The 26,001-nt window shown below is 33.0% G+C and overlaps 2 protein-coding genes across 3 annotated transcripts in view; both read right to left on the bottom strand.

Moving 5' to 3' along the window:
* Positions 1 to 6,020: 6,020 nt before the first annotated feature.
* Positions 6,021 to 7,802, bottom strand: LOC133196300 (uncharacterized). Its single transcript, XM_061332207.1, has 8 exons — positions 7,701 to 7,802; positions 7,329 to 7,576; positions 7,020 to 7,064; positions 6,798 to 6,884; positions 6,650 to 6,700; positions 6,505 to 6,567; positions 6,259 to 6,348; positions 6,021 to 6,134 (listed from the first exon to the last, which is right to left on the bottom strand). Exons 2-8 carry the CDS (start codon positions 7,380 to 7,382, stop codon positions 6,072 to 6,074), a joined length of 453 nt encoding a protein of 150 aa, XP_061188191.1. The 5' UTR covers positions 7,383 to 7,576; positions 7,701 to 7,802; the 3' UTR covers positions 6,021 to 6,071.
* An 8,682-nt stretch (positions 7,803 to 16,484) lies between these two features.
* The window catches only part of LOC133197241 (alsin-like), a 28,804-nt gene continuing 19,287 nt past the window's right edge, over positions 16,485 to 26,001 (bottom strand). Inside the window, exons 24-34 of one of the 2 annotated variants that reach the window (XM_061333175.1) lie at positions 23,743 to 23,885; positions 23,418 to 23,591; positions 23,069 to 23,189; positions 22,345 to 22,502; positions 22,082 to 22,177; positions 21,007 to 21,183; positions 19,574 to 19,616; positions 18,799 to 18,860; positions 17,912 to 17,975; positions 16,998 to 17,180; positions 16,485 to 16,728 (exon numbers count right to left, since the gene is read on the bottom strand). In XM_061333175.1, coding sequence (XP_061189159.1) covers positions 16,681 to 16,728; positions 16,998 to 17,180; positions 17,912 to 17,975; positions 18,799 to 18,860; positions 19,574 to 19,616; positions 21,007 to 21,183; positions 22,082 to 22,177; positions 22,345 to 22,502; positions 23,069 to 23,189; positions 23,418 to 23,591; positions 23,743 to 23,885 — 1,269 coding nt within the window. In that variant the 3' untranslated portion in view covers positions 16,485 to 16,680. The remainder of the gene's footprint in view (positions 16,729 to 16,997; positions 17,181 to 17,911; positions 17,976 to 18,798; positions 18,861 to 19,573; positions 19,617 to 21,006; positions 21,184 to 22,081; positions 22,178 to 22,344; positions 22,503 to 23,068; positions 23,190 to 23,417; positions 23,592 to 23,742; positions 23,886 to 26,001) is intronic. The other variant, XM_061333176.1, reaches the window with a different exon arrangement.

Here is a 26,001-nt window from a genome sequence, read left to right as displayed (position 1 = left end):
CTTCCCTCACTTATGTAGCTATATACCTTTATCACCTGCATATGGGGTTTACATCTATAACCCCCACCCCACATCCAGTTGATTCGATACGCAAGAGCATGCTCCACGTATTTATTATTTATAAAACAAAGCAAGCTTTTGACAAAAAGTTGATGGAACAAGGGTATCAACAGTCTCGTTTAAAGTCAACATTTTGCAAGTTCTATTGTCGATACAGTGACCTTATCAGTAAAAACAATCTGTCATTAAGTTGAATGCTGACTGACATTTTTCAATCTAATTGTTATGCCATTATTTAAACTGAATTGTGTACGGATTTTTCCGTTTGCCCAATCACGACAATGAGCACACGGCAGGTGTGACCGGTTGACGGGATGCTTACTCCTCCATGGCACATGATCCCACCTCTGATATTTTTAGAAGTCCGTGTTTGATCTGCTCCCGATTTGTATTTTTTTTTGTTTCAATGGACTTTTGAGCTTGAATACTGTTCGTTATCTCCATATTGCATTCTTTATTCATTCATTTTTTAGATGACTTTTTTTATACAATATGATACAAATGAAAGTATGAAAATATATAATTATTTTTCTTCTTAATTTCGTGTACATTTTTTTTTTGTAAAGTGATGGACTCTAGAGAAAAGTGTATTATTGAAAGTAAAGTACATGTGCATGTTTTCCATACACCAAACTCAGCAGTTCAGGATCATCAGAAGATTTGCTAGCTCTGGTCAAGAGCAAAAACGCATTACAGAGAAAAGGGAAAAACTTGGAAGTCCTTGAAAGAAAATCTGCTTTCAAGATGAAATTCTTGGAATCTGAGATTCTTCTCCAGAAAATTTCCCTGTTGTTTATCTTTGAAAACAACACGAAGGAGGCTTACTCCTCCAGACACAGAGAAAATGCCCAATGATGTTCACTATTTCCTGATGAAAAGTCTAGAGAAACCTGTCTCCAGGATTTCGGTAGGGTCAGCATACTACTCCTGATTCAGATTCTCTTCCAGACATCGAGGATAGTTCTGACGTTCAGTCGTCTGATTCAGCTCAGGATTTTTATCAAAATGAGTTAACGAAAATAAACGACCAAAAAGACATATTTTATTTCATTATAGAAAAGCAAGGAGGCATAGAACACAAACCAGGTGGATTATTTCTTCCACGAGATGAACAATGAATATATCAAAATTTTTACCAAAAAAAAGAGAACTTGTACAAGCAATTGTGATTCACTTGCAGAACTTTTTTGACTTTGCTAAATCACAGGAGCAAATGAAAGAAATACTCGTATTTGTACGTGAAGTTAGTTTGTACTCCTGAATTTACTGTGTTTTTTAGCATCAAATCTTCCGGTTAAAGAAATGGAGAAAAACTGTACAATTGCAAAGAACTTCTCAATACTGGGCATTGACACTACTTTTGGTTCAACTAGGGTATACGGAAAAGTAGATTCGTAAAACCGATAAACATCTTTCAAATTTAAAACAAGGAAAGAAATAGTTCCCTTTATAAAACAAAAAGTGAGTGTTTTACCATATAACATAAAATAGTCCACAAGAAAAAAATAATCCACAAGAAGAGTTTTTTCCTAAATCGTTGACAATTTGACACTTAACCTGTATTGTCATCACAAAGGTCGACAGGTCGACAGTTGACACCTAGTTGTTAAACTCTTATCTCTCAAAATAAAGGTCGACAGGTCGACTATCAAATTGCTAAATCTTATCCATCACAACAAAGGTCGTCAGGTCGACAGTTGACCCCCATTTGGGATACTATTCTCACTTAAAACAAAGGTCGACAAGTCAGCAGTTGATATCCGTTTGGTTTCCTTTATAGCTCAAAACAAAAGTTGACAAGTCGAAAGTTGACTACCTCTAGGTATTCCTTTTACCCTCAAAACATCCTCTCGAATTAATAAGCTTTGTTTTTCACGAACAAACACAAGACATTAGGATTAGTCATGTAAAACCACTCGATTGATCGATCACCCGAGATTAGAATTAGTCCTCGAACACACCTTAGAGTTTAGGGTTAATTTTCGAACCCTCCCGAGAGTTTAGGGTTAATCCTCGAACCCACCCGAGAGATCAAGGTTAGTGCATTAACCCACTGGAGATAATAATCCGTCGACCTGTCAACCCGTCTACCTGTCGACCTGTCAACTCATCAACCTGTCGACCTGACAAGCCGTCGACTCGTCTACCTGTCGACCTTTCTTTTTGAATACATGTAGACCTGTCAGGCAAACAATCTGTCAACCTGTCAACCCGTCGACCTGTCTTACTGGATACAATGTAGACCTATCAAGCAAACAATCTGTCAACGTGTCGACCTGTTAACCCGTCGAACTGTCAACCTATCGACTCGTCTACCTGTCAATCAAACATTCTGTCAACCCGTCGACTTGTCATCCTGTCGACCTGTCCACTTGTCTACATGTCCACAATTTAACCTAAATGTTCATACGCTACATAGAATTTCTCCAAATTTCCTCCTATTCTATAGCATTGCACATTTTTTTCTTCACATTTATTTCCCAGACCTATAACATGAAGGATGATATATAGGGCAACTACCAGCTACCAGCATTGCACATTTTAGAATTCGTCTATCCTAGTTGCATGAGCCCTACTTTTAATAGACCAGGTAGGTACTTCTTATGTCATGGTAATAATTTATCAAACTCCAGTGTTAGTGAGTAAATGAAGTCAAGATTGAACCAATTTTATTACACCAGAAGAAAAACTTTGATAGTTAAACTATCAAAGTATTTGATATTTAGAACCTAGCGTAGGTAATTTTCTTACCTGATGTGCTCTAGTATAGTTTTGTTTTTCTCTTTAAGAAATGATGGCTGTAGAGTTTTTATGACTCAATGTTATGTAGTGTATTCCTAACACAGTGTGTTTTAGTGTAGGATTTTTACAAACCTGTTGTGTTTTAGTCTAGGTTTTGTACTGAACTGAACTGAAACATTGCTATCTAGAATTTTAACTGACGTGATGTATTATAGGTTTTTTATATTGCTCCAGTGTGCTGTAGTTAAGGTATTTTTCACTGCTCTGAAGTGCTGTTAGGTATGTGGATTTTTACAAACCAGTTAAGTAATGCAGGTTTTAACTGCTCTAATGTGCTTTAGTGTATGATATGCAATAGTCTTTTTTTCTGTGAACGTTATGTTTCTCTAAGAATGACTTTAAATAAAATTGTAGTATATTTTGTTTGACAGATTATGCTGTAGGGTTTTGACTTGTTTGACCTGTAAGGTGTAACAATTCTATAATTTCTTTAGTTGATGTTATTTCCTTTTTTGACTGACCTGATTTGCTGTGGAGTTTCTATTTTCAATTGAATATATGAGAGCAATAATTAATTCGATGCGCGCATCAATTAAAGTGATGAGAGCAACAATTAAATTGATGTCCACATCAAATCAATTATTGCTCTCTTAAATTCAATTGCTGCACGCATCAATTCATTTGAACCGAGTCTTAAGTATTATTCTTTACATCTCAGTGAAAATAAGATCCATGGATGTTCAAACTTGTGTCGTGTCGCCCTTTTGGGTGACCGCACTTTATCTTGGGAATTTGTCTATAGCTCGCTCGCTTGTGAGAGACCCTTAATTATAATGATTCTGCTTTTCGGCCACCAGGTCCAGATTAGGTTTGGGTGCACTGTAATAAGGAAAAGCAAAGCGTGGATCAAATTAAAAACGATGTTACTTTATTCACGTCTCCGAATAGAATGTACAACAAATAGTCACCAGGCACAATAAAATAAATCATTATGAGTTGCTCGTAGCATTACAAACAAGTGTGCCTTAACCTACCTAACATCTGGTGACTCATAGAGTGATTAAACAATATTAAAAAGACTCACTCTATATAATAAAAAATCTAGACAATGTAATTTCCAACTGAAATACTAAAGCTCGTACTTTTGTTTACACTGGATACATTTAAATTTACCTCCCTCGACTGGAGAGTTTGATAATAATAATAGAGCCAAACAAAGAAAGGCATTATATTTCCGGTATAGAACCGATAAAAAGTAAAACGTGTCTAACTATAAAACTACACTCTACATAGGACTACAACTACCAAAATACAACAAAAATCATAAGAACACACATCAAATATAAATGCCCTGATCTCAATATAATACTTTTATAATAGATTTCTATTTTAATGAAAGCTCAAATTTTGTAAACTAAAGCTCAAATTTTTGTAAACTCCAGAAATTAATTGCAAATGTTAATAAATAATTAATTAATCTTTTCTTTATAAGTTCTAGAAAAATAACTTAACCAAATAAAACATTTTTACCATACCTGTAATAAGGAAAAGCAAAGCGTGGATCAAATTAAAAACGATGTTACTTTATTCACGTCTCCGAATAGAATGGCCGAGTTGCGGGCGCAATTCCATTCGGAGACCCACGCTTGCCGTAAATTATTTTGTCCAATCAAATTAGTTTTTCTTTGTTAATTTGTATCAATAATAGCCAAAATATCGTATTTTGAAAAATCACATGACATGAACTGACCATTACCTGAGTATTTGACCTGCCACTTAACAAGTTAATCCCCTAACAATAGGTTAATGGATTCTACTTCGTTTGATAGTGTTTTTGACACTAGATAAAAAAGATAAAAGAACCCATAAATAAATATACAAAAAAAAACACATCACCTATCTACAAATTACTGCTGTTCTCTTTTTCCAGCAAAATTACATAATTGTATGGCTAAAGGCTTAAACAGTTTACTAATCCCTCATGCCAAATCTTCTGAGTAACACATATTATTTATTTTAGACAATTACCTGTACTTATTTTTTTCTTCAAAGACATTCCTTCTTTTTCATCAAATAAAATACTATTACCAAATTTCTATACATATATCTGAAATTGTAACAGGAAATAAAATAAAGACTTTACTATATAATTCCTATAAAACGAGAATACCCAAAATGTTATGTTAAAATATCCACATACATTAATCTTAACCCAAATTGAAATATTAATTGACTAAAATTCAAAGTGAAATTTTATCTTTAATCATAACTAGTCATGTTGCAGATTTTATTTGACAAAATGAAATATGTCAGAAAGGACACTTGTCCGAAAAAAAATCTTTCTCAGGCTGTGACGGTCACCGAGAAAACTCTCACCAAGGTAACAACTTCAACCAAATCTGTTGAGCTTGAGTGATCTCGACTTATTATAAATACCAAAATTTATTGACTGAAGTCTCAGAGTAATGCGTTTTGCCAAACTTTCGAACTAAACTAACGGACTTGGACAAATACATTGCTTCTCGGGCCCGACAAAACGCATGTTGCTTAGCCAAAAAATTTATAATTTACTGCAGTGTTAATATTATCCCCCTACAGAACAGAACTTTCCTTTCCTTTCCGTCTGTCTGTCTGTCTGTGTATCTATGTTTTTCTGTCTGTCCTACACAGTTTTTCAGACTCTCTTGTAATTTTTTTTTTTGGGGGGGGGGGGGGGATGCGAGACTATATCATGATGAATTACTTACAAATTTTGAATATAGCCACGTTGTGATGATTTTTATCGATCTACGGCCCATACCGATAAATACTCAGTATTGCTTATAATGGAATACTCTCAGAATTTAGTTTTTCTCCAGTTAAATACTCAGCGCTCGCTCCGTGATCGGAAGATCGTGTGTTCGAATCACGGCCGCGACTGACCTAAGTCGATAAAAAAATAGGTAGCAACTGTTTCTTCGCCAAACGCTCGGCACTTTGAAGTGAAAGTTGCGGGTCCTTCGGATGAGACCTTAAAACCGAGGCCCTGTGTAACGGTAGGCGTTGGCACGATAAAAAGAACCCTCACTGCGAAATGGCCCTGAGTGCCGAGTAGAGGTCTAAATTTGAAACGCTTCACGGGTATCTGGTGACGTCTCAATATGAGTGAATCTCGAACGGGACGTAAAACAACATACAATCAATCAATCAGCTAAATACTCAATGAGAAAAACAAGCACTTTGGTTAGAATATTTTATTACTAAAATACCAGTTAACAATACAAAATAAATTAACGGCTCCTTCTTCCAAAACATGAAAAACAACAAGAAACAAATCTCCTGAAGAAGTTGGGCTGAAATGAAAAATTGTTTTGTATAATTAATAGAGTTTAATCGATGTGATCGAAAGTTCAATCAAGATTCAATGAAACAAATTATAAAGTGCTTAAGATAATAAAGTTTTAGACAGAATCCTACCTTGCGTTTAGCTGGGCGACTCCCTTCTGGCTGCAACATTGCAGCGGCTGAGAATGCTGAATGTATGGCGATAAGAGACATTCTCCTGGTCTGTAAATGAAGTTTGACATAAAACCCATAAAAATAAAATCTTTATATAACATTTCAATGATTTATTTAACTTTATGTGTATTTCACATATACTTTTGTTATCTTTAGATCAGAAGTTAATGAAGGGATCAGTCCTCGAACTTTTATATGATATACCTCAGATTCAATAAAGGCTTCAGCAAGAGCATCCTTCATGCTCATCTCAGACAGTTGTCGTGCCTGAAATAAGAACAATGGGTAAGATAATAAGAAGACAGTTATGGCAAATTTAAAATTAAGCGAATTTGTTCAATATTAGTACCTGTTCTCTCAATGCGATCTCTGCAGGCAACATGCACATGCTGGACATCGTCTGAAACATTTAATTATTTTTTAAATTACCGGTATTTAATTTACAGCAATAAGAAAAAAGCATGGACAAGAATGTAACAATAAATATATATTCATACAGCCTGATCCAATTCTTTTGGACTTTCATCTTCATCGTCAACATCATCGTGTTCTACCATCATTATCATCAAGGAAGCTTTGGTGCGCTAAGACCACAAAACATCATTTTAAAAAATCAGCTTTATATACAAATTGCTTGACTGATTTAACACTGCTTGATATTTGACATATTTTTTGAAAATTGCTTATATCAATTTTACCATGGTATACTGTATACATACTAGTTCCTTCCTCGGAGGAGGACTATTCATATCCTTTTCTTCAGTCTGTTGTTCACAATAATTTATAAATGAATTATTAAATAAATAAATTGTTAAAAAAGATAAACAAGTTTTCATAAATAACAAAGAAATTTTAACAATAAATCAAGACAATTAATGTTGGTATATTCTAATATGGATAACTGGTAAATGCAATATAATTATAATGAATACTACAATTAATAACCTGTGTAAGGTAATTAATTACAGTACGGACTAATGAAAATACTACTGTGTTAATACAAGAAAGACAAGACCAGTGGTACATACTCTAGTATCCACTGAATAAGACTCATCCACAGACGGAACCATTGTTTGATCCATTGTAAACTACAAAAATTATGAGAAACACCACACACAAAAGAACAGTAACAATAATTTGAATTAAAACTCAATAATAGATTAAATCCCTATCTGTATGACCGAGTTGATTCAGATACCGACAGGTATAACCCAGTAACCAACTAAAAGTATCCAAGATCGGAAACTTTAGAGGATTCAAATGCCTCTCTTCAATCCTGTAAAAAAAAAAAAATTTAATGAATAATAATCAGAACAGATGGAGTTCTTTATCGGTATTGAATACAGTTATACAGAATGACATTGATGGTTGACACAATTAAATAATGATTTCAATCTTACCTGTTTCCCAAAACTCAAAGATCCACCTCAAACAGCAGAGATGTTTCGTCCAAAAATCAGAAATCTTCAATAACTGATGTTTGGAAAAGGCTTCCAAATCTGTAAGGTTACAAAACAATCAATGCTACAGATAAGTTATAGCACAGCAACTGCAATAACATATTAATAAAGTGTGAAAAAAATACCACAAAATTTGTGATCGGAGATGAAGAAACAATGGTTTCTATTGTGACGTCATTGTCTAGAGACACGTCACGTGATGAAAATAAGGAGGGTAACTCAATATGATTATTCCTCAATGTTTATTAAAAGTTATCGTTCATAGTAATCATATCTATATTTCTTAACACAATTCTCCGAGAGAGAGAAAGAGAGAAGAAGAGAGTTTCTTTTGGTTGCACATGGTTATTTATTTCATGATAAATAACATAAATGATTCTTTTTTGTCGAAAAAAGGGGGTGGTTATTTTTCGTGCTGAATATTCAATAAAATGTTTGTTTCTTTTTTTTTATTTGCTTCAATTCACTTATATCGTTATTACATGTACCGGTATATAACATGCCTTTAGAGAAAAGGTGTGGCCACGAATTATATTTGTTTATAAATTAAATAAGGGTATAGAGTTCTATTTGGTCTGTTCTCTAGGTACCTCGGAGATCTGGCTTACATTGACCACCATTGAAGTCAGGCTTAAAAGCTTCTATGGAGAAGGGAGTGATAAATTTATGTGAGTTGAAACGGATTTGAAGAACATAAGAATCGAAAATAAGAATGGAAGAGTTAACAAGGTATTATATAGCTTTCTTCAGATTATAAATTTCTGTTTCTTGTTATTTACTTGTGGCAATTAATAATTTTTGTTTATAATTTATTTATCAAATTAATTCCTTTCTTTTCTTTTAGACAAGGACAACCAAATCTCTGCAGACAGACACTAACCAAAGAAGTGATTTATTTTCTCGAGGTTATTGAAATATACGAGTTTTACCAAACTCTTTAATTCGTCAAATTTTGTTATTAAAGAACGAGGGCGCGTTTGATTGGCATTCAATCGTCAGGAATCTGGGCGCGCTTACATGCAATGAAAATTTCATTGATCTGTCTCATGAAATTTTATCATTCTTTTGATGTATCGGGTTCATGTGAAATAGGTAAGGGAGATATGTACCGATTTTGTGTTTTGAAAATTGGGTAGATGAGTCATTTGGTACAAAATGTTCCTTTTTTTAAATACGATTTTCTAAAATTGCTTTCCCTGGGTCATCTCTCCATGTTTTAAAACGTTATTTGTTTGCATTTCATTCAAAGACACGAGCAAACATTTTAAAAAAATGAAGAGAAGACCCAGACACCACAAAAGATGAACTTTTCCCAAAAAATACTATTGTGTAAATATGCTTTATTAATTGTCGTTTTAAAATCCATATTGTTCGTGTAGCGATGATAGCACCGTACGGCTTGGCCAAGATCAGATGCCCATTTCCAACTAAATGATGTTATGTAGATGTAACTCTTTATAGTTGCATCTAATCTAAATGTCTTTCATTGCATTGCAAAGATTAGAATGAGAGCTTTCCATTGGTATATAATATCATATATATAGTATCTGCATTTTTGAAAAAACAACAGAATAAAGTCAAAGATTCATAATTTTTGAAGCGTTATGCTGTTGCACTTGATTTTTTACATTTTGAATAATGGTTATTTAAAAATATTTTGAATGAAACATTCCAAAATAAATGTACTTTATTATGGAGAAATCACTCTGGTTAAGTTTATTTTTTACAGAAAAGAAAAAGGATAAAAATTCTGGAAATTATGAATAAATGTGTTCAGATATACCTTTGTTATAAAATTTAAGATTTATTAATGTTTGAATAAATGCATAATTTCTATCAAAAAAAGAGCAAATATAATTTGTTTATTTTTTTTATTTAACTTAAGATAAAAAGTACTGTGAGAAAAATATAGTAGTTATATTGTAAAATGTGTGCGCATTTTGTATTTTATTTTCCATACTAGTCTAATTTTTTGTACAGTCCGTAGCCCCAAATTTCATTATAGTTTGTGTTCAACAAAAGAATGTAGAATTAATCATGCTCTTGTTTAATATTTTCACAGTTACTAGTAAAGTAAAAAACAGTAATGAATAGCTTTTGCGCTAACACCAAAAGAAGTTATAGAAGAATGATTGGTGTCCGTAGCCCTGTATAGTCCGTAGCCCCAATATAATAACTTCCAGAAAAAGTCATATACATTATTGATACAATAACTACAATACAAAAATATGTTTATTCGAACAAATGCAATGTTTTTAAATACAAATACCACTGTAATTAAAAATGAAATATCTGAAAATTAACATTTTTCAACTAAAGGCTTGCTTCTGTAGTCTGTCTTGTTATGTTTGTGGTCACAACATATTTCTAAATATACATGATAAAGTTTTCCTTCTTGTGATACATACTATCAATCCATTTACAATGATAACATTGGAATATTTTTAAAAGATTATTTAGCCACACAAATCCTACTTACAAAAGGGCTACAGACTCTACAAATAAATTTAGCAAATTTACAGACCATATCACCGTACTTCTGTATTAGCAAGATATTTTTTTTTCCTACTTGTATCTACTGCAAAATGGGGATTCAATGGTTTATTAGTTCTCATCGACCAGTCTTAAAATCCCATTGTGGGATTTGATCCCAAAACATAAGGATCAACTCCTTACTTTGCAATTTAGTACAAACTGAGACCTTCACTCTTATAATTGTGCCACCCAATCTACTTGTCACTGAATTGTTAATTTTAAAAAAAAGCAATGATTCTTTATGGGTAAATATTGTACTATTATGTTTTCTACTTCAAATGGTCAATCATGTTTTGCAATTTTTTTTTGTTTGAATTACACCATATGATTATGATAAATTATATACTGATACACCTTTTGAATGACCATCTTGAGTAATATGCTTTACATTAAATCGAAAAAAAAATGAAGCAATATAGTCTGTAACTCCCCCCCCCCCCCCCCACACACACACACACAAACACACACACACAAATCATGCCTTGATTTAATTTCAGCTCCTGTTGCTCTTATTCATTATAGTTTGAACACCAACAATGCTTTAATTAATTGAACTGGAATTTCATTTGGCATTGAAAGTACATAGTACATAAGACAATTGATTTTTAAGTATGGTATAATAAATACTCAAACTAAGTGGTGTGAACTGTTATAGAAAACCACTTAATAAAAAAATGCCCAAAATTTGATTAAACAATTATATATATTTTCTTTAAATTGATCGTCCACAATAGAGATGTTTAACGGTATAGTCCGTAGCCCCCGTGCTCACATGAAATGCATCCTTCTTAGATGTTAAATTAAAGTTCATTCTTGGTCTTTAGATGGTTTTAAACAATATTTTATTATCAAAACACCAATTACATGTATTTCTGACATATATTATTTTGATCTGACTATTTATATTTTACTCTTATTGTGAATTTATATAAAGTTTTTGTTTTATTTCGTTAAATTTCACAGGATTTTGTATAAATTGATTTAATATCCAAATGAAAGGATTTATTAAACACGTGTGAACTCCAAGATGATAATTTTAACAAATATTTACTGAAAAAAACCCAACTATTTTTCTATGGTTTTTCATTAAATGAAAATACTATATGTATAGTCGGTAGCCCAAGGTCTCAAAATAGTCAATCAAAAAATATTTGACACAGTTTTTCTCTGAGTATTACCAAATAAGTTTGAAATTTTCATCACCATATACAGTATCTTTAGAAAAATTGAAAGTACTTTAATGTATTTTTATTTCAAATGTCCAAATATTAAGAGTAGAAAAACTCTCAAAGATTAACAAATTTACCCATGTCCTTCATATACGGTAACATTTAAATGGAAATGAATTATGTGATTTTTTTGCTCAGGCAATATTTTGTGGAGAGTTTGTATTTGAATTATACTTTTTTTGTTAAGTTGAATATGATAAATATAAATGTTATGCCTGAATATGTATAGTCCGTAGCCCACTTGGGTCTCTGCTATAGTAAGAGTGAAATCTTTTTAACCGCTTGACAGAAATGGAAAAAAATTTCAGACAATCTGCCAAAAGGATGTAGTGTTACATACAACATACTTGTAATACATTTCATTTGACTTCATTTTTTTTTGTTAATCTGCAACCAACATGGGCACCTGATCTTGGCCAAGCCGAGTAGCATGCGTTACCAGTCCAGAGCACTCTGGAATTCTGAAGTTTTCGGTTCAATCCTCGCATAGATCGTAATTTTATTTCTATGCAAACAATTAATTTGTTTGTCAGTTTAATTTTATGTACTGATTTATTAAAATTCTAAAATATATATATTTTGGTTCAATTGCACCTATAAATGTTTCGTACACACGATTCCTGCAGATAACACGCCAAATTAGAAACACAATTCTTAACTCATCCGTCGTAAACTTTTTTTCACATTTCCGACTTCTCCAGAACCACTGGACCAATTTCAACCAAACTATTAGCATCCATGCTTGGGGATCAAATTCGTTCAAATGAAGTCCTGCTCTCTTAAAAGGGGAGATTAAAGCAAAATAGGATGGGACTCTAGAAAACTCCTGGCGATGTAGATTAAAGAATGTACAAGCCAAGGTCAAAAGTAGTAGGGTGGGGCCTCAGAAGGACATCAAAGTTTTACGAACATATTAGAAGAATCTTTAAAACCTTTTTCTTTCCAAGAAATACTTATAAATTTAAAAAAAAAAATCGTTTACACCCCTTTTTTCAAGAACAACAAGTCCATGATTAACGATACTAATAAGCAAGTATTCTCAGGTGGTGTAGATTCATGTTTTTCAAATTCTGGCTCAAGTCTGGGGGAGGGGGGGGGGGGGGAGGTTAAGAGTCAAAATAAGGGATCGAAGTTTTACTTCAGAATGTATAAGAAAAAAATCATACAAATCTCAAACTTAACAACAGCAGTTCCATTACCGATACTAAAATGCAAGCATCCCCCATCCTCTATTAAATCACAAGATGGTAGAATATTGGTTCACCCAATTGATAAAGCTGAAGAATTTAATAATTTTTTTTCAAATATATCACATATTGAAAATGAGCCAGACTTGCCTGAACATGGAGCTGGACCTCCAGAATATTTCTGTGATTTTGAAATAAGTGATCAAGATGTGCTTGATCAGTTAAGCATACTTGATCCCTCTAAACCATGTGGACCAGATGGGATTTCCCCCAGAATATTAAAGGAAACCCGTTATTCTATATATAAACCTTTATGTAGGTTATTTAACCTATCACTTACAAATAAAGTTCTTCCATACATATGGAAACAAGCACATATTACACCTATTTTTAAAAATAAAGGCTGTCCCCAACAACCTAATAATTACAGACCAATATCATTGACTTGTTCTATATGTAAGCTAATGGAAAAAATACTTTTTAAATATATGTTTAATTATATTAAGGAACATGACTTATTGTCTAAGTTCCAGTCTGGCTTCCAACCTGGGGATTCTACTGTTAACCAATTAGTTGAAATTTATGATAATATTATGTCAAACCTAGACAAAGGCAGAGATATACGCTTTATATTCTGTGACATTTCCAAAGCTTTTGATAAGGTGTGGCATAAGGGAATGATTTTTAAACTTAAAAACCTTGGTTTTAGAAGTAATATACTGGGTTGGATCGAAGACTACCTTACTGAACGACAACAAAAAGTGAATTTGGAAGGTTTTTCATCAGCATATACAACTATAGATGCTGGGGTGCCTCAAGGGTCTGTACTTGGTCCCTTCCTGTTTTTGTTATACATAAATGATGTAACTAATGATATATCAAGTAATATTCGACTGTTTGCTGATGATACTTCTTTGTTTGCTATTATAGACAATGATATTACTAATACAACAATGTCCCTTACTCAAGATCTTGAAAAAATTAGAAATTGGTCCAAGGCTTGGGCTGTTGATTTTAATAGTGAAAAAACTGTTAATGTTGATTTTACAAGAAAACACTTAAGTTATCCTGGCATTCAATTTGGTTATGGAGGTGATTATATAAAACAATCAAAAACTCATGTTCATTTAGGGATACAATTTCAGGCAGATGGTTCTTGGAATAATCATATGTCTAATATATATGAAAAGGCATGTAAAAGATTGAATATACTTAGGTTATTGAAACATAGTATAGATAGAAATTCACTAATAAAAATTTATTTTGCTTTCATAAGACCAATTTTAGAATATGCAGATATTGTGTGGGATAATTGTACCCAAAGTAATGCAGAATTGCTTGAAAAAGTTCAGATAGAAGCTGCCAGAATTATTACTGGACTAAGAGTTAATTCTTCCAGAACTTGCTTGTATGATGAACTAGGATGGGAACCATTATATCTTAGAAGAGAAAAACACAAACTTATATTGATGTATAAAATGATTAATGGTTCTGCACCTGATTATTTGTATGAATTGATTCAACCTTTTTTTCCAGTTCCACATGCATACAACCTAAGGTCTGGATGTAATAACTTGTGTATACCAGTTTGTAAAACAATGTCTTACTATAATAGTTTTATTCCCTCAACTATAAAACTTTGGAATAGTCTTAGTGAGGATATCAAAAACTCTTCATCATTATCTATCTTTAAAGCAAAGCTTAAAAGTTGGGGAGTAACTAATAAACCATGTAGGTACTTTAACTTTGGTAATAGAAAAGAGAATATCTTACATTGTCAGTTGCGAAACAATGCTAGCAATCTCAATGCACATTTAAAAAATCATTTTTTATCAGACGTACCATCATGTCAAAAATGTGGATTTTATACAGAGGATACTGAACATTACTTTATCAAATGTCCATCATATATTGTTCAAAGAAATTTACTGGTAAAAAAATTAAATGATATTGATGTTGTCTTTGAACTCGACACTCTGTTAAGAGGCAAAAGTCAATATTCCTATCAAACAAATTGTAAAATATTTTCATATGTACATGAATTTATAAAATCTACTAAGAGACTTAGTTGAGTACACTATAATATTAAATACTCTGTTGAATGTATATATATATATATTATTTTTACAATATTCATATGAAAGCTGGAACAGTATGTAAATAATTTGTATACAATTAGGGGGTTATCATTCTTTTTTTATGATACTGATGAATAATACTTGATTATGAATCTTTATTTTGTATTATTAGCAAGTTTATTACCATGTTCAAGTATTATTATTCAATGTCTATGTCTTGACCTATTATACAAGGAGAGGGTGTGCATAGGCCTTGCCTGTTGCCCAATCCTTATTGAATTACTCAATAAAATATGTTTAAATTAAATTAAGCATCCTAAGGTAGAGAAGATTCAAATTTCTTCAAATAGTGATGTCCTGGGGTAGAATGCCTAAAATATGGGATCAAAGTTTTACATGGGAATATTCAGTATATGGAGAAAAATCTTTTCAACAAGGACAGGGCCATGATTAGTGATATTAACAAGCAAACACCCTTTCATAATCTTAAAATTACTAGTAATAGGATTTAACCTATTACAATTTGAAATAATTATGCAGTGCATGCACGGACCTAGAGGGGGGTCAGGGAGGGGGTCCGGACCCCCCCCCCCCCCCCCGAATTTGCAGAGGTATTAAAAGTATATACTGAAGCAAATAAAAAATGACTTTGGACACCCCCACCCAGTAAACGTGGACCCTACCATCACCACCACGAAATGGGTGTTTTTTAACGCTTGGGAACTGGATTTTTTAAGGGTTTTTTTAGTGTTTTTTTTTTTTTGGCTTGTCAAGTAATTTACTGGATAGGGAAGGGAATTTAGTGGTTTTTTCTTTTCTTTTTTTTTCTTTTTTTGGCTTGTCAAGAATTTTTTGGGCTGGAAATGTTTTTTTTGACTGTCCCCCCCCCCCCCCCCCGGGAAAAAAATTTCTAGATCCGCACCTGCAGTTTGTAAATCTGATTTAAGCCAAATCCTTCCATCTCAGTAGATTGCTACAAAGTTTGTAAAGTGATCTACATTGTAGTGAGCAGATCAAAGGATCTGATTTTAATCAGATTGGCAGAGTTTGATGACCCTTAGTACTAGAGTTCTCCTTTAATCTTGCTCACAAGCTTGTATACAAACACACCCTCGCATTAGAGATTCTATGTTCCCTCTGCACCCCATTTCATGGTTTCTGGGGATAAAATTTTCTTTGGGCCACTAAATCAAATAAATATGCAAACATTCCCAAGTTATGTGGATTCATGTTTTAATTTTTTTTTTCATATCATTAACCCCTGGGATTAGGGTGGAGCTAAAATAGAGGCATAAATTCTATACAGAGAAAAAAAATTATATCTTCTCCTCCAGAACAGCAAGGCCATGTCAGTCAATATTAATACTGAAGCATACCCATGATGTGTGAATTCAAGTTTGTTGACGTCATTATCCTTTTGGGCTTGGGGATCAAATTAAAGAAAAAAATATTTTTAAAAATCTGAAGAACAGCAGGGCCAAGTTGATTCACATGAGTGTTGTGGTTCATGTGGTTCCTTTGTTTTAAATGTAACAGCTTTCTAGGAGCAAAGACTGGGTTTTATTTCAGATATCACTTGATTTATTTCCTTATCAAAATTCTCTCCATGTTTAAATATGAGCAAATACATGTATGTTAAAAAAAAACTGATAAACAGATTTTTAATCAAAAACATGATTTATAGTCATACACAATAAAACTGAAACAATTTTTTTTTTTTTTTAAAAACTACATATTAACAAATTCTGATATGTTAAACATATTGAAAACTGCAAAAAGAACAAAATTACATGGCACAAAGTCTTTATAAGGCTTTGGTCCCTGGGTAAACACATGGTTTTACAAGTTTGTATTTGTGTACTTTGTTTCCTAGGATACATCAATAGTAGAATCAACCTTGACCTGGTATCTTCTCATTCTGGATTTGAAAATAACATGCCTGAAAAAGAAAAATCATGCATTTTCTTAGTTTCTTCTATTATCAATTTCAATTCAGTTTACAGACTTCATAGTTTCTATATAACACATTTTCATGACATTTCCATAGTCTTTTAAAGTACATAGTATCTGCGGTCAATTTAAGGAATCTTTAATATTTATATTCCAGGAAATAACAAACAATATCCTCGGTGAATTTCAGGGACATCTCTCATAATTTTGAAAGAAAAATTTCTAATATTTAGATCTGGATCCACTCCTTAGACTTACATGCAGCATTGTAAACATAATGCCAAGCTCTCCATTCTCTAGGTGGCGCTCCATTAAATCCTGAATGAGGTGGATTTCTGCCCCTAGGTGGCGTATCTGTGCTCTGATGACAATGTAATGGAATATTGGGAATAAATCATCCATGCACCACATCTGGACATCTCCCATGCTCTCCTGCACAGTCTATTATTAGAAAAGATATTTTACTGTAATTGTCCATATACAGTCAAATCTCGTTATCTCGAACTTGATGGGACCAAGAAAAAACTTTGAGATGTATGAGGATTCCAGATATCAAGGGTAAAATACTTAAGAATAAGTAGTTGGGACTTCCAAATCATTTCGACATATCCATGGTATTCCAGATATCAATGTTTGAGATATCGAAGTTCAATTGTATAGGGTTTTATATTTGAAAGAGCAAGACATATTTGTGATCTCTTCCCTTTCTACAAGAAGTGAGGATTCATTCATAAAGTCAGCTTGAATTCACTCCAGAAATTATCTTTAGATGAAACATATCGCATTGACGGTGCAACTCAAGAATAAATACTGGTACTACAGTTGAACTTCATTATCTCAAACACTGATATCTCAAATACCAGAGATATGTCAAAGTGTCTAGTGAGATGCCAGTCCCAACCACCTTTTCTTTACGAAATTTGTTATCTCGAAGTTTAATCTTGGTTCTGTCGATAACCAGGTTTGACCATGTGAAAAGAAATCTCAAAATACATGTATCCTGCTTTCAAGACACAGAGATTGATAAGTGAACAAACATAAAGCACATTCTCTAATAAAAATTCCACTTTTCAGCATTCTCTCACTAAAATTATACATTCAACCCTCTAAAAGATCAATGATTGAACACATCAACAGGGTAATTTCTCAAAAATCTTGGATGTGTTTGGTACCTTGGTGATTTCTGAGAAGGTTTTCTGTATGACCTCCAGTTTCTCCTTGGGACTAAATGCTGTGCTGAAAATCCAAAAATACAGAAATAAGGTCAGACCACACATGCATGTACATGAACAAACATAGACACATAATGATCCAATAATTAATAAATGAAGTGTTCACATGGAGTCATGCTTCAGCTAATGGCACAGAGTAGTCTCTATTCATAATTAACATATCTGAAATTTTGAACTTCGCAAATACATGTATGTCTTGGCAAGGTTTATAGACTGTATAGATTTTTGTTATCTATTTTGTATCATTTTTATGCTTCTTCAGTTTCCATAATTTATGACACTGACTTCCTACAAAACTACATTTGTCTACAGAATATATGGGGACAACCATTGTAGGTTTTATGCTGACCTGATGAGTTGTAGTGTATATTTTTGGAGACCTGATGGCTAAAATGTATGGTTTTGATAATCTTATATGCTGCAGTGTAGGATTTTTATGACCCAGTTTAATGTAGTGTATTCCTAACACAGTGTGTTTTAGTGTAGGATTTTTACTAACCTGATGTGTTTTAGTCTAGGTTTTTTTTTTTACTGAACTGAATTTGCAATCTAGAATTTTAACTGCATGATGTGCTATAGATTTTTATATTGTTTGTATTAACCAGTTTAGCAGTGCAGGTTTTTAAGTATACTGGTGTGCTATAGTGTATGATATGCAGTAGTATCTCTTTCCTATGAATGATATATTTCTGTATATATGACTTTAATAAAACTGTAGTATTTTTTGTTTGACAGACTGTTTGTGTTGTAGGGTTTTGACCTGATTGACCTGTGAGGTGTAGCAGTCCTATTTTCTGTATTTGATGTTATTTTCTTTTTTGACTGACCTGATGTGCTGTAGAGTTTCTATACAGGAGAGATAACAATGATCCCTCAGGGCAGACAAACTCTATAAAATATAAAGAGGACAATAAAGGTTAAAATATAAATGTACATGTACATAAAGGCTAAAGATTTTATATATTATACGTATTTTATAAAGGATTAGGGTTGTGCGATTTTATCGGGACCCGGTATATTGTAATTTTTAATTGCGTGATACGTATCATGATACAGAGACTTAAATATTGGTATTTATGTACATAATTATAAATTCAAGAATTTATTCATTCATTTGTTCAATCTTTCAAATTACAATAACAAGAAGAGTAAAAATTGTTGAAAACAGTAAACGAACGACATCTTAGCATCCAATCATGCTTTATATAATGCATAGATCTATTAAAGCAAATGCTTTTTTCTTTAGGTCTATATAAATGTAAATAAAAGAATGAGAAATGTGAAGTTTTTTCCAGCATACTTTTAGAAAAAAATTATGAATATTCATTTAAAATCATTGTAAAAATTTATAGTAGAAATATCATGATATTATCGTGATATTTTGGTAAAAAATCGTGACATATCGCGAAACAAAATTTTTGGCGAAACCCATCCCTATAAAGGATCTTACAAAACATGATTGAAGTTTAATTTTATGGGGATAACTTGCTTCAAGTTAAACTTTTTTTTTTACCGCATTTTGAAAAGTAGAAAAAAATTTCCATGACTAAGCAAGGAGTGTATATGTATTTTAATCTTGTCTTCACATTTCAGAAAACCTACTTTTGATTTATCCCGCAGCAATGCATCAAGGAGCCAGAACTTCCTACAAAATATTTTATACATAATGTATAAATTTATTGATTCACAACTCTCACTTCTTCCTCAATATGATCATAACTTGAATTTAAACTTAATTTTGGCACACCCCCCAAATTATCTTTCTGAGATACATATATTGGTAGATGCATACTCATTCTTTAACTACAGAGCAATAATGGTTCTCAGTATTCACAGGTACTGATGAATTCTTAGGAATGCCATCAATCCCACAACCACATGCTCATCTTACTGTACTGGGCATTTACACTGACTGATCAATCCTAAGGATCACCATCAATCCCATAATTATCTTGCTGCCTGTCTACATGTGAAGTGTTCATACTAACCATGCAATCAATCCTTAGGAATGCCATCAATCCCAACTCACCATGCTTGTCCAACTATACCGAGAGTTCACACTGACTGATCAATCCCTAGAATGCCATCAATCCCAACTCCCCATGCTTGTCTAATTATACCGAGTGTTCACACTAACTGATCAATCCCTATGAATGCCATCAATCCCACAACCCTGTTCTTCTAACTATACAGAATGTTAACACTGACTTATCAATCTCTAAGAATGCCATCAATCCCAAATCCCCCTGCTTGTCTAAATGTACCAAGATCAATCCCTAAGAATTCCATCAATCCTACATCCCCTTGCTTGTCTATATGTACTGAGTGTTCACTCCTGCAAATCAATCCCTAGGAATACCACCCCAAATCTCTCTGCTTGTGTAAATGTATCGAGTGTTCCCACTTACTGATCAATCCCTAAGAATGCCATCAATCCCACTGTCCCCTGTATGTCCAAATGTACAGTGTTCACATTTAATTATCAATCCAAAAGAATGCCACACTTATTGATCAATCCCTACAAATCAATCACTATTACCCTGCTTTTCTACCTATACCTAGCATTCCACTGATCAATCCCTAGGAATGCCATTAATCTTACATCTGAGTGTTCAAACTTATTGATATAATTAATCCCATATTCCCCTGCTTGTCTTAAAGTACTGAATGATCTCTCTTAATAATCAATCCCTAGAATACCATCAATCCCACATCACCCTGTGCATCACACAAATGTTCCCACTTACCGATCTACTCCTAGGAATGCCATCAATCCCACACCCCCTTCTTTGTCTAAATGCAGTGATTGTTCCCACTTACTAATCAATTCCTAGGAGTACCATCAATCCCACATCCCTCTGCTTGTCTAAATGTATTGATTTTTCACATTTTCTAATCAATCCCTATGAATGCCATCAATCCCACATCCCTCTGCACACCATACTCTACGAAATGTTTCCACTTACTGATCTATTCTTAAAAATCCCATCAATCCCACATCCCATTGTCTAATTGTACCTGTTATTCACACTTACTGATCAATCCCTAGGAATGCCATTAATCCTACATCTCCCTGCTTGTTTAACTTTCGTACTCTCTCCCAATACTTCTCGTTCTCCTTGTCATTGTACAGTGCATAGAGATCAAACAGGGGAGGATAAATCTTGGGCAGGAGGATCGGATGAATGAGAGTGCCACAGCTCACAACCATTCTACAATTACAAGCTCTTAATTAATTAATTTGTAAAACTGGTTAGCAAAAAATTCTATCTCTCCAGATACTTTTTTTATCTTGGTAACCTACATGTATTTATTGTCTTCTGAGTTGTTACACTGTACTTGTATCTAGTGATATTAAATGAATTGATTTGTAATTTTGAATCTGTTTTTGATTATTTGATCTCATTTAAAAATATTGTTAATATACGTGTATGCTGATACATGTATGCTGAAAAATACTGTACATGTACATAAACTGGCATATTCAAAATTTAGCGCAGTCACTGGGTATAGAGTTATTGGCATATTCATGAATTAGCGCTACACACTAACGCACTGTATATTGTATTTATAAATGATTTTTTTTTGGTATTCATGAATTAGAGCATCGTTGTCCGTGCCATAGCTGCTAAATTATGAAGCCTACTTTTTTAAGTACACATACAGTACTGTAAATGTATAATTTTTAGCATGTAAGATAATTGGCCAACATTAATTTTTCAACAAGTTAATGAAGCTTTGATGTAGTGCTTTCTCATTGTGCCAGTCAAAAATATACATATCCAAGACATTAAGTGATGTTATGATAAAGCGGACACAGCTTCCTGCCAAAGGCACTAAAAACAATACACAGCCAAATGTAATGGACTTACAGTAATTCCGTAAAAAATTATTCTGCTTATACTCATAAATTATTTTGACTCTATATAAACATAATATGAAGCCAAATTCATTTCCTGTTTCCCATAAGATTTCTAATCACCAGTATCAACATAACTTTCTTTGCTTAAAAAGAAAAAAATCTATAAGGTTGAAGTTTTTTTCTCCCTTCAATGAAATGCATGTACATGCAAAGTTTGAACCATATCACTTCAAGAAATTTGAGCGTACGACTTGTCTTCCTCAGGAGTCATCTCCCTTTCCTCTGATGTCTCGGGCTCAATCAGAATAGGACCCCCATTTTCAGGCAGGTCAGGAAATAGGATCCTATTGAAAAATCAAAATTTTAGAATTTAACTTCAGATCTTTTTTTATGCAACTTTTCTCTCACGTAAGGATTTTAACAATTGATCCAATATCAGATGAATATTCTGAATTACTCTAGTTTATTTTTACAAAAAAAAACACAGACGACTAAAGAAAGTTAGCATTACCTGACACACTTATACAAACGATACACAAATGAAGTAATCTCATTGACAGCATGGTCCAAAAGCCTGGGGTGTGCCCCAACCCCAATATAGGCAGCTCTAAAGACATCTACCAGTCCCTCCATCAGTTTACCCAGAGGGTGAAAAGGCAAGTCAAAAGCCTTATGAAATAAAGCATACCATATACAAGACAAGAATTACACATAATTGACAACAAATATTCCTGACATTCTTGCAATCAAAAGTTCATGTGTGAATAATTCATTTTTCCTTACTTTCACAACCTTAACCCCATAGACTTCTATAATCCAATTTTTTTGTTGATTTTTCTATGTATGTAATTTCAAGTCAGTGGTCAAACCATACTATAGTAATCTCTGAGGTCAATGTCAGTATTTTAATAAATGACATTGTTATATATGAATGCTCTCCAAAAAGAAATATTTTGATCATTTTATGATTTAAATCAAGCTTGTAAAGTCTTTTTTTTCTCTCTATCTAGTACAATTTTAAAGAAACACTTTCTTTATATTTTCTTAATCAATGGCTTTTTGACTGCACATCTACAATACCACTTAATCACACCACAAATCTGATATACTTTTAACTATATGTTTGTATAATCATGTCTAAAAAAATTTTTAATTGAACTTTTATCAATGCTTGTATCTTTTCTCATCTATACTATTATCTCTTTCTTATTCATCCATCAATTCTCCAAACCTACCTTATGTAGGTACTGCCTAATCTCTCTGTAGTACTCCACTGTTAACCTCCCTTTACTATGTGGGGGAATAGTTTCCAACTCCTCTGCCAGGTTCAGGATCCGCTTAATTTTATTGTTTGGACTATAAAAATAAGACACATTTCAATTTATTATTTGAAAATGTATTTAAACTCTATTGAATATCTGAATATCCAAAAAGCTATAAAAAAAATATATGAATAACTTTTCTGTTACAAATAGAAACAAAGCATGCATTTCATCTAATATAAATATACTGTCCATGTACAAATGTTAAAATAACTCAATAATACTCAGTTATAACAGTCAATACTCAGTCTTAAACAGTTACTTTTTATGGATTTCAATGATGCTCTTCTCTCCTTTAGACAATGTAATGGCTACATTTTCCCAGGCTTTCTCTGTATTTAGTTGATCCTGACCTTTGACCCTGAATACAGAGATACACTGCTGGAACATGCCTTCCCATCTCTGGCTGGCAGGTACAGCCATTGTACCAAATATCCTAGTACGTGAAATTATTTATCTATTAGTATGATAACGGCAATAATAAAATAAAACATACGGTTTGAAAAATGCTGGTTTAAATGTTTTAAAAATGCCTTTTCCTAATGATGATGAGTGTCCAAAAAGTTTGTGGACAATGACATACTTACGGGGAGAGGTTATTGTGACCTTTTTTCTTATTGACTTCAGAATAAGCAGCCTTCTTAAATACTCCATTAATTTTGAGTCCTTCATTCCATGATCCACTAAATGTGCCCTCAATGGTGTCATGGTTTGGCATCGTCAACTTACCCTGTAAATAACACAGAGATTCATTAGTTCATGTTGGCAATTTTTCAGTTCACAATCAAAAGCTGGTTGATAAACAGAGAGTATGGCTTATTAAAATCTAGTGCAGTTAGCCACTTTTTAATGAAGATTTCTAACTGTTAATTTTTGGAGAGGAGTCATACTGTAATCTGCAAAAGCTTTAATACATACATACATGTATTTACAAAAAAAACCATACCTGCCAGCTGACCCCCCAATTTAAAGGTCACACCCCCAAAATCACATCATCACTGCCTACCACTGATCATGCATCGGGGTCATAATTGTCTCCCCCAATTCCAACCTACCTACCTTCTGACCCACAATATGAAAGTATTTTTTCCATGACTAAAAAATTCAGACAGATTGCATATATCTGAATTGGGAAATGACACTATTTGCACTTTTTTGTCTGCGCAGTACAGTTAAGGCTACCCATGAAACTTTTATGGTAATGAGGTCATAATGAGGTTTGACGTCATGACAGTCGCTCCGCCCTGATATACCTATATAAGGAATTAGAGCTCAAAATAACTATTTAACGACAATTGCAAGAATTTGTAACAAATGTCCGTATTCTTGTCTTTAAATAAATTAGAAGTAGTGATTTTCTCTTGTTTAGAACATCATATTGTCGAAATAGTTCGCTTTTTATTGTGTCGTTTGGCTGCACTCGGCTTCAGCCAAGCGCTTGCACTCAGTGACACGGAATGTTGTTTACTTAAAGGACGTGGAGACAACAGCTGAGATTTGCGGTGGAAAATACAGCAAACAGGTAAATCTTTTAAAGAGAACAGTAATAAAGTAACAGATTTATGGTTTGTTTATCAGATGTGGCAGATATTTAGAGAAATCATGGACTACTGAGGCTATTGCACCCCACCTCTCTACCCTGGGCAGCTGCAGGGGTTTTCATATTTAGATTCGTATATTATGTACGCATAGGTATCAATATTTAGACATACTATTGTTAACATCAATATGAAATAATCGAATGTGTATGTATAATATGTATACATGTAGGAAGATATATTGGCAGTGCCCAGGAGCTGTGTCTAACCCCCCACCCCCCCCCCCCCCACCCCCTCCCCTTACACACACAAACATGATATGAAGTTGCACACCAACAGTTTAATTTGCACTGAATATGCAATTCCTTGTCATTCAACTAATTTTTGAGAGAATATAGGCTATGTATCATGGAGATCTTCAGGCTTGCAAAAGTTTGCTGTTAAATTTATTAAAATTAATTATTGTTCAATTTCAATCATTGATAAAAGATTCACTAAACACATAATTATGTTGACATACACTGTACAATCATGTTAATATGTAATTTGAAAAGGAAAGCAGGATATCAAATGATAATTTAGCACATCCATAAAGTGTATATTTCTGTAAAGTGAAACTGTATTGTGTATGTAATATACATGCATGTATGCATTTTATACCCCAGTCCTGTAAATCAAAAATAGGATTTAAAGTTTAAATTTTCACCAGCTAGTGTTTCATACTTTAAAATAATTCTTAGCATCTGTATTATGAAATTCTAAATCTGTAGAATGATATTTCTAAATTTAAAATTGAATATCATGTTATTTTATATTTCTGGTCTGAATACATGATGTACAATTCTTTCATCATTGTAGCTGTCAGGAGCTGCATTCATATAATCCAGAGTTATCTACAGAAAACATATGCAACAATTTCTAAATATGGTATGTTCACTATTAATATATTCACAATAATTTTATTGTATGCCAATATAATAGTTTTTCAATTTTGAACAGATGCAAGAATTTCATTTATGATTTTGTTTCCTTTAATCAGTTATTTTCCAAGCTTAAATTGCTAAATTGCAAATGGCAGAGTTTTAAAATTCCCAGAGAAGTTTTGTAACAAAAGATTTCATGAATTTTAGAAAATGTTATATTACATGGTTTGTTTTGCACATTGCAGTGCCATTTATTTTAACTAAGGCCAAATAAAAAAATATGTGTGGTTCCGGTTACCCGATCGTCCCTATTTTATACCCCCGACCCTAAACTTTTTTTTGACAATTTTCAAATTTCTGGAATTTTCCCTGATTTCCCTCATTG

This window comes from Saccostrea echinata, unplaced genomic scaffold (assembly GCF_033153115.1).
Source record: "Saccostrea echinata isolate AGI-Se365-2 ecotype Australia unplaced genomic scaffold, CSIRO_AGI_Sech_v1 ptg000030l, whole genome shotgun sequence".
NCBI lineage: Eukaryota > Metazoa > Mollusca > Bivalvia > Ostreida > Ostreidae > Saccostrea > Saccostrea echinata.
This window is presented reverse-complemented; position numbering and strand designations above follow the sequence as displayed.